Genomic DNA, 9,598 nt, shown 5'->3' on the forward strand with positions numbered 1-9,598 from the left:
CCTCTGCCCTACTTTAGATGGCCAGGCAGAGCACCGCGCGCACGGCCGCGGCCCTTCCTGCCTCCGAGGAGGCATGCGGCACGATGAACGCATGGCGGCTGCAGTGTACCGTGCCGGTGTGCGTGGCTGCTAATGGCGGGGGAACGTGCGTCACACGCGGAGGATAACGCACGCTTCGCTTCACCTGTCAGTCAGTCAGGGCTCGCCTCAGGAGGTCCAACCAAACCAAACCGATGGAGCGAGCCTACGTGTAAATAAAATTCAGCACCATTTCCAAGCATATGCCGGGTCGGCCTCTCCCCGGCTCCCCGCCCGTCAACGTCCATCGCTGGCCGCAGCAGTCGTTTTCGGCCGCGTATACGCACGCCCGTACGACTGCGACTGCGACTGCGATCGATCCGGCTGGTAGAAAACTCAACCAACCGGCGGGCGGTCATCCCTCTCCCCACAGCGTCCCGACGTACGGCGCACAGTGGAGCTCGGAGAAACTAGCGGCGCAGAGCGCACGGCGCCCACCGGCCGCGTCTCTGCCTGCCCGGCGATCGAGCGCCCCCTGCGGCGAGCCAAAGGGCAACCGCGGCGGGTGTCACCCCGGGGAGGCCGGTTCCTCGGCGCGCGCCAAAGGGCGGGCAGGCAGCTGCACGTGCGGCAAGGCAACACAGCAGGCAGGCAGAGGCTGGCCGTCAAGCCACAGCGGCAGCCTCTTGCTTGCTGGGTTGCTCCATCCAGATCCGGCCGGGCGCCACTTCACACTGCCCCTTGGCCTCCCGTGACCGCCCGACTGGCTCGCCCATCGGAAGGGTACTGTCCCTACGATCCTGCCCGCCGCAGGAGCACTCCGTGGGCATGATCTGGATTGGATCACTAGTAGTAGGAGACTACTATTTGTAGGACTAGAAAAATCGCTGCCGGTTTACGGCGGACTGGAATCCGATTCCCTCCCTCCCGTCGCGGGGGCTAAACAATCATCCCTGCCCAGTGGGTAGCCCGGCGCCACCGGCGGTTTCGGGTTTATCTCACCTTTTTTTCCCTAGGGTGACTAAAGCGCACCAAAAGGTCCCTATAATATCCCAAGGATGTCACGTAGGTCCTTAAATTATGAAAACTAGCATTCAGGTCCACAAAATGTAATAAGTGGGTCATCCAGGTTCAAACCTTAACTTCCAAAAACATACACACACACACACACAAATAAAAACATGTCCTATAGCCTTAGGGACATCCATGGCGTCATCTTCATCAGCAAGTTCGTGTACCGACGGTGGTATGTCAATGCTGGTGAATGCTGGGACAATGCGGTCGAGCACGACAAGAGAGGTCCATGGTCGTGGTGTCAGGAGGCGTTCTAGCAGCATCGAGGTACTCATCGGCATTAAAGGAGGACAACATCGTCGGCATGGGGTTGATGCACCGTGCCAACATGCCTCTCCACCCAAGCATCCATGTGAACGTTGTCGTTGATACCATCATAGAGGTGACGGTTGTTCGGGTGCTTTTGGGAAGCTACAGGGTAGCTAAATGTTGGCTTGTAGAGAAAGCTCACCTTGGCGCACGAAGTGCTTCAAAGGTTCACCATGGAGATGATCGAGAGTATAAAGCCATGGTCTACAACCTCGCCCAGAACCCTAACATCATGCACTGGATCCAGGAACATTTTTTTCGCTGTCATGCCGCGCAAATCAACGACCACCAACAACCACACCTATGAGTGCATTCTGCATCCCTAGAATATTCCAAGGATGTCATGTAAGTCCTCAAATTTTGGAAATTGTCTTTCAGGTCGTGAAAACGTATAAGGATGTCACCCAAGTCCAAACCCCTACCAGTCCTGAAAATATGCAAAATAAAAAAACGCCCTCTTTACAAATTTAGGGACCTTTCTGGCGGCCTCTTCTTCAGTAAGTTGATGTACCACCAAAAATGGTAGGTCAATGGTGGTAGCTGATGCGAGACATAAGCACTTCATGGTTGTGATGTTGTAACGCCTCCCAGCAGCATCGAGGTACTCACTGACATCAAGGGGGACAACATCATCATCATGGATGCCATCATAGAGGTGGCATTGTTCTAGTAAACCATAGTGATATGCTCCTAGCAAGCGGCACAACAGTTAAATGTCGGTTTGGAGAGAAAGCTTGCATTGGGGAACAAAGTGCTTCACACATTTATCGAATATGATCAAGAGTAGGAAGCTATGTTATACAACCTCACTCAGAACCCCAGCATTGTGGATCTGGAAGAAATTCCCCCCTACCACGTCCAAAGGAACGAACACCAACAACGACATGATGATAATAATCGAGACCGAGGAGACCAAAGCCTTGGTCTACCTACACACTACCTTGTTCGAGTCGATGAGGTTGTTACTCTTGATCCTGATCCAACGCAAGACAGTGGTCATAGACAACGTGATATCGATGTTTACCACTATGGCCAAAATCAGCATCTCATTATGCCCACCAGTGGCGGAGCTTAGTGTACTACTTGGGGGGGGGGGCAACTTTGGACAAATCTTTGAAAAAAATATTAAGTAGAGGGCCTAGATGAAAGGAAAAAAAATAGTATTTTGCCCCCCTCAAATGCTCCCATTTTGTGCCCCCCCCAGCCCACCCCACCCTAACAGGAATTCTGGTGTAGCTCCGCCACTGATGGCCACCACTGTCGTCGACAAGGAAGTCGATGCCGGACTCCATATATACATTTGTGTCTTTTTTGCATAGATCCTAACCAGTTTCAGCGGGATGTTTGCCACCAAACCGCCTCTTCCAACGTGGCGTTGACCAATGGTGACACATGAGCAGTCAACACAGGGTTAGGGCTGGTTTGAACCTGAATGACACACTTATTGCACTTTCCGGAGCTACATGTCGTCTTCCAAAAGTAGAGAACCTAAGTGAGTACCTCGAAATAGTTTAGGGACCTATGGTGCACTTCGCTCTTTTGAGTCGAAGGCCAAGATTGCATGGTTGTCCTCGTGCTCCTCCTCCACTTATGCCTCATGTTCGAGCGACTCGTGGTCGGTGGGATTGTTGCTCAATCTCCTGAGAGTTGATGGCCACGTTCGGCATGTCCTCTAAGTCGAGCTCGGTGGTTGACACGGTCGACGCATGCGGGGCCGCTCTCGAGTTTGCCGATGAGGGAGGGGGAGGGTGAGCAAGCGGTACAAGGGAGTGCCACTTATTGAGAGAGGGTGGGGGCCGGGGGGGGGGGGTGAATTCACTATGGTGCTAATCGAAGATCTAAGTCGAGTATGTAGATGGCGAAATTGAGGGCCGCATAATTAGGATGGTGCATTTCGGTTAGAGATGGTGCTAATTAAGATTGTTAAACCTTTTGAAGGGAACATAGTTTTTTTCGATTTTGACTGAATTGATCGGGGCGTGCACAAGCAACAGAGAGAGAGAGATCCTCATAGTCATAGGCCAGTCGACTATAAGGGGATAGGGCTGCTAGCGGCCTTTTGAGGCGCACGTCAGTCCACTCGGGAGGTCGGCGTTTGCGTGTGTGTATATATACCAGCCTCTGCACCGCTTCTCTTTTCACTAATCCCGCGCCCCCTCCCGGCCACTACCTGCCGCCGGTTCCTTCCTTTCCTCTTCTGCGGCGACCAATCCAGAAACCATCCAACGCTTGTCCCACGACGCGGCACAGCGCACCATGGCCGCTTCGGTCGAGCCACGGCAGTCGTCGTTCGGCCGCCTCGACGCGCCGGCCACCGCGCCGCCGGCACGCAACGGTTCCTCCAACGGCGGCATCCGTCGCCGCGCCGACTCGCCGGTGCGCGGCTGCGGGTTCCCCCCGCTCATTTCGCCGCCGCGGAAGGCCATCGTCGAGGAAGAGGAGCAGGACGAGGAGGACGAGGAGCCGGAGGAGGACTGGCGGGAGGCGTACGGCTCGCAGCTGCAGCTGGAGGTGGAGCCGTCGACGCGCGACCCGCGGGACGAGGGCACGGCGGACGCCTGGATCGACCGCAACCCCTCGCTGATCCGCCTCACCGGCAAGCACCCGCTCAACTGCGAGCCGCCGCTGGCGCGCCTCATGCACCACGGCTTCATCACGCCCGCGCCGCTCCACTACGTGCGCAACCACGGCGCCGTGCCAAAGGGCGACTGGGCCACCTGGACGGTCGAGGTGACAGGGCTCGTCCGCCGCCCCGCGCGGCTCACCATGGACGAGCTGGCCAACGGGTTCGCCGCCGCGGAGGTGCCCGCCACGCTGGTGTGCGCCGGCAACCGCCGCAAGGAGCAGAACATGGTGCAGCAGACGGTGGGCTTCAACTGGGGCGCGGCGGGGGTGTCCACCTCCGTCTGGCGCGGGGCGCGCCTCCGCGAAGTGCTGCTCCGGTGCGGCATCATGTCGCGCAAGGGGCAGGCCCTGAACGTGTGCTTCGAGGGCGCCGAGGACCTCCCCGGCGGCGGCGGCTCCAAGTACGGCACCAGCGTGACCCGGGAGTGGGCGCTCGACCCGTCCCGCGACATCCTGCTCGCCTACGCGCAGAACGGGGAGCCGCTGCTCCCCGACCACGGCTTCCCCGTCCGCGTGCTCATCCCGGGCTGCATCGGCGGCCGCATGGTGAAGTGGCTCCGGCGCATCGTGGTGACCACCGCCGAGTCCGACAACTACTACCACTTCAAGGACAACCGGGTGCTGCCGTCGCACGTGGACGCGGAGCTGGCCAACGCGGAGGCGTGGTGGTACCGGCCCGAGTACATCATCAACGAGCTCAACACCAACTCGGTGATCACCACGCCCGGGCACGACGAGATCCTCCCCATCAACGCCTTCACCACCCAGCGCGCATACACCATGAAAGGATACGCATACTCCGGTACGTGACCCAGCTACCCGTCCATCCATTTTATTACGTTCTTTTGGAAAGTCAGAGGATCGAAAAGAGAAGCTGCTTGGTAGATTTGTTCTTTGTCTTGGTATATGTATTACATGACATGACGCCAAGGATGACGCAATTAGAGAGTATATACTATGCTTCCGTACGTAGCATTGACCATAAGGACCATATATATACCATATTTTATGCTCACGTAGGAAAAAAAAAGTTGATGAGAGTAGTATAAAGCTCAGCACCAGGACATCTGACCTGACCAAGCACAGGATACATTTTCTTACTTGATTGACATTGGTAGCATTTGGAAATGCCAGCTTGAGTGCGACAGTCCCTTGTTTTCTACTACTACTCTACTACTAACAGCTGAGAGGGGTGGTGGTGGCGGCCACTCATTGTTATTTTTACCCCTACCACCACCACTACCTCCATAGCATTGACCATATGATATGAGCCGACCTAGCTTAGTTGTCTCGTGGCAGTAGGCGAGCTTCAAAACCGGGTGCAAGAAGAGAAGAGAGATACCGTGTGTAGTTAAGTAGTTTTCCTTGTGGTTGAGTGCACTTTCTCTGCTAACCAAAAGATATATAAAACCTATGCATGCACTTTTCTTTTTTGACAAAAATTGCATGCGCTTTTCTTGTGGTTCTGGGGTCGCTGCCACTTGGTGCCGTCCAAAAGCTAAGGTAGCTGCTGGAGGCTGCCATGCTGTATACAACTGCTATAATATACTCCCTTCGTCTCATAATATAAAAACGTTTTTGACACTAGTGTAGTGTAGTGTAGTGTTAAAAGATTTCTTATATTATGGGACGGAGGGAGTAGTATAAAACGTTGCTAGCTCTTGGAATAGTTCGTCTGATGTGTGGGGCCCGCGGCAAGGTTTGCCAAGTCGTACCTGGTGGAGTGCTGGCTTGGGTATAGAGCAAGGGACAAGCTAAAAGCGAGCCATATAATTGGAGGCACAACACAATTCGTGTGGCTAGCCGCAGCCACAAGCCAGATTTTTCTCCTATCCAGTAGTAGTTCAATAGTAACTCTAGTACACCTATTGATTTGGCTCTGCTACACTGCCAGCTTCCTGGTTCGGTTCACACAGTGAACCCATAAAATGCCCTAAGGCTGGTCATAGTGGGAGTATCATATACTTGTATAATGCATATGATACTAGTGTATGATACTACATCTATAGTGCATAGTATCATAAGTTAGTAGTATCATAGATGGTCTTATTTATTGCCATGCATGACATATAGTAGCATCACATTTATTATGTTACGGTATCTACCTAGGTTACTATAACAATCTCTTTTTTTTTAATTGCCTGTCACATAAGCATGTTTGCAAGTCCAAAGAGCATGATACTACTTATGTTACCAAACTATGGCTAACCTAAAGTAGCCGAAATTCAAACGGGCTATAGTCACCAGAGAGGGACAAGAAGGAAAATGCTACGCCTACAAACATGTCTTATACTATACTTAACATGTGTAATTACCTTAAACACTAATCAAACTGCCCCCCTGATTTCTAGGGTAGGCCCATGCCCCCAACTAGCGACGAATTAAAAACCGACAAATCAGAATTCACGTAAGGTACGTAAGGATCTCCACCCTACGTAGGTGTAACATTACCCGGACAAAAAAGGCCCAAACAAAAAAGGAAGAGGGACTAAGTCGGAAAAACTATAACACCTAACCACCATCCGTAGACCATCAACCAAAGCAAAAGCATCAGGCGAAGCCATGTTGCTAAGTCTCATCATTTGACAAATTACTAGTGGGGAAGTCAAAAGCAAGTAGGCAACTGAACAAAGCATGCCCGCATGATTCGTCCCATTTTGGAACGGGCACTTGTCCGCCAGCCAATCATCAACAAGTGGAATCGGAATCTAGCAGCAACACTTTCTACTGAATATTCCAACTTGGGCCTCGGGAAACGTGTCGAGGTTGCTTGCCGACACAAACTTCCTGCTTAAAAGAAGAAGAGGAAAACGTTGCGTTTGTTAAGTACCCCCTGTGTGCTCCATGACAAGACACATACATTTCCTATGAAAACAAACAAGGCAAAGCTTGATCAAATTTACTGGAAAACCACCGGCAACCATAACAGTAGATATGTATAATATGAAAACACATTTTATCGTATATTTAATGATATTGATTTTGTATTTTTAGTTGTTGAATGTTTCTTTATGTGGTCAAACATTGCCCTTTTGACTTTTATATATCAAAACCTTCTTTTCAAGCCAAGGAGGGAGCATCTCTTAACTATTGCACTAATTAATTAGGAGACGGTAATCATGTATCCTAGTACTCATGAAAATGAAGGAGTAAGTACTAGTACTTCAAAGAGAGATCCCCACTGATTCTAATTATCTCAACATGTCTTCTTTCACATCATCAAAATTGGTGCAGCCGTTCCACTAGGACCCGTCCCGAGCTACCCACGAAAATTCCTTACCATGCAACATGCACTAATGCATTCTATGTGGATTTTAAATCACATTACATTTAATTGTGACATGCATAATCTTTCATGTTAATATTTTTTTGGCTTATGCAAGAAAATCTCACATAGTTTAAATCGTAAGGGTTCTATTAGTATTTCACACATATTTAATAACTGTATATCCAACTCCGTAGCAACACACGGGGGTATTATCTAGTTAAGCCAGTGAGCGAACCACCAACTCATGATCACTTATTTCTTATCGTTGCGTTTTGTAGGTGGTGGTAAGAAGATCACACGAGTGGAAGTGACTCTGGACGGCGGCGAGAGCTGGATGTTGTGCACGCTCGACATCCCGGAGAAGCCGAACAAGTACGGCCGGTACTGGTGCTGGTGCTTCTGGTCGGTGGAGATCGAGGTGCTGGACCTCCTTGGGGCCAAGGAGGTGGCGGTGCGCGCGTGGGACCAGACCCACAACACCCAGCCGGAGAAGCTCATCTGGAACCTCATGGGCATGATGAACAACTGCTGGTTCAAGGTGAAGGTCAACGTGTGCCGCCCCCACAAGGGCGAGATCGGGCTGGTCTTCGAGCACCCCACGCAGCCAGGCAACCAGACCGGCGGCTGGATGGCGCGCCAGAAGCACCTGGAGACGGCCGAGGCGGCGGCGCCAGGGCTCAAGCGCAGCACGTCTACTCCGTTCATGAACACCGTCGCCGACAAGCAGTTCACCATGTCCGAGGTGCGCAAGCACGGGTCCAAGGAGTCGGCGTGGATCGTGGTGCACGGCCACGTCTACGACTGCACCGCCTTCCTCAAGGACCACCCCGGCGGCGCCGACAGCATCCTCATCAATGCGGGATCCGACTGCACCGAGGAGTTCGACGCCATCCACTCCGACAAGGCCAAGGCGCTCCTCGACACCTACCGCATCGGCGAGCTCATCACCACGGGCACCGGCTACAACTCGGACAACTCGGTGCACGGCGGGTCCAGCCTCTCCCACCTCGCCCCGATCCGGGAGGCCACCAAGGTCGCCGGGGCGCCCATCGCGCTGTCCAGCCCGCGGGAGAAGGTGCCCTGCCGCCTGGTGGACAAGAAGGAGCTCTCCCACGACGTCCGCCTCTTCCGCTTCGCGCTGCCGTCCTCCGACCAGGTGCTCGGCCTCCCCGTCGGCAAGCACATCTTCGTGTGCGCCACCATCGACGGCAAGCTCTGCATGCGCGCCTACACTCCGACGAGCATGGTCGACGAGATCGGCCAGTTCGAGCTGCTCGTCAAGGTCTACTTCAAGGACGAGCACCCCAAGTTCCCCAGCGGCGGCCTCATGACGCAGTACCTGGAGTCGCTCCAGCTCGGCTCCTGCATCGACGTCAAGGGCCCGCTGGGGCACGTGGAGTACACCGGCCGCGGCAACTTCGTCATCAACGGCAAGCAGCGGCGGGCGCGCAGGCTGGCCATGATCTGCGGCGGCAGCGGGATCACGCCCATGTACCAGGTGATCCAGGCCGTGCTGCGCGACCAGCCGGAGGACGAGACGGAGATGCACCTGGTGTACGCGAACCGGAGCGAGGACGACATCCTGCTGCGCGACGAGCTGGACCGGTGGGCGGCGGAGTACCCGGAGAGGCTCAAGGTGTGGTACGTGATCGACCAGGTGAAGCGGCCGGAGGACGGGTGGAGGTTCAGCGTGGGGTTCGTGACGGAGGACATCCTGCGGGCGCACGTCCCCGAGGGCGGCGACGACACCCTCGCGCTCGCCTGCGGGCCGCCGCCCATGATCAAGTTCGCCATCTCGCCCAACCTCGAGAAGATGAAGTACGACATGGCCAATTCCTTCATCTCTTTCTGATGAAACAACATTTCTCCTCTCTCTAGTACGTAGCATGCATGCTGCTGCCTATACAAAACCACCGCGTCGACGCATCAATCTGTGCATGTACCCAATGTTTATATGTGTCTGTCGAAAGTATTTGTTCATTAGAGAACCGTATGTACGTGCATGCGTGATTGCATGAATTATACTCTGTAGGTTGTATGTACGTACGTACACTTGTTTCCTAGAGTACATTGGACGTGGCTTCGGTTGAGGGTCTGTTTATTCCTTCATGTACACTACCTAGTACTCCCTCCGTCCCAAAATAGATGACCCAATTTTATACTAAAGTTAGTACAAAGTTGAGTCATCTATTTTGGAACGGAGGGAGTATGTAAATAAGATTGATTATTCTTCTATCTAAATTGTTAAAGCCGCTGCCAATATATAAGCATATGAGGACAATCTCATTTTTTTCAAAATCAATG

General features: G+C 53.3%; 2 protein-coding genes across 2 annotated transcripts in view; one reads left to right on the forward strand and one right to left on the reverse strand.

Moving 5' to 3' along the window:
- LOC123138634 (uncharacterized) overlaps nucleotides 1-3,659 on the reverse strand; it is a 17,298-nt gene extending 13,639 nt beyond the window's left edge. Inside the window, exon 1 of the mRNA XM_044558580.1 lies at nucleotides 3,572-3,659. Within this exon, the coding sequence (XP_044414515.1) occupies nucleotides 3,572-3,659 (88 nt within the window). The remainder of the gene's footprint in view (nucleotides 1-3,571) is intronic.
- LOC123135422 (nitrate reductase [NADH]) lies at nucleotides 3,519-9,384 on the forward strand. Its single transcript, XM_044554492.1, has 2 exons — nucleotides 3,519-4,828; nucleotides 7,573-9,384. Exons 1-2 carry the CDS (start codon nucleotides 3,658-3,660, stop codon nucleotides 9,144-9,146), a joined length of 2,745 nt encoding a protein of 914 aa, XP_044410427.1. The 5' UTR covers nucleotides 3,519-3,657; the 3' UTR covers nucleotides 9,147-9,384.
- Nucleotides 9,385-9,598: the final 214 nt, after the last annotated feature.

Source organism: Triticum aestivum, chromosome 6B, assembly GCF_018294505.1.
Source record: "Triticum aestivum cultivar Chinese Spring chromosome 6B, IWGSC CS RefSeq v2.1, whole genome shotgun sequence".
Classification (NCBI taxonomy): Eukaryota; Viridiplantae; Streptophyta; class Magnoliopsida; order Poales; family Poaceae; genus Triticum; species Triticum aestivum.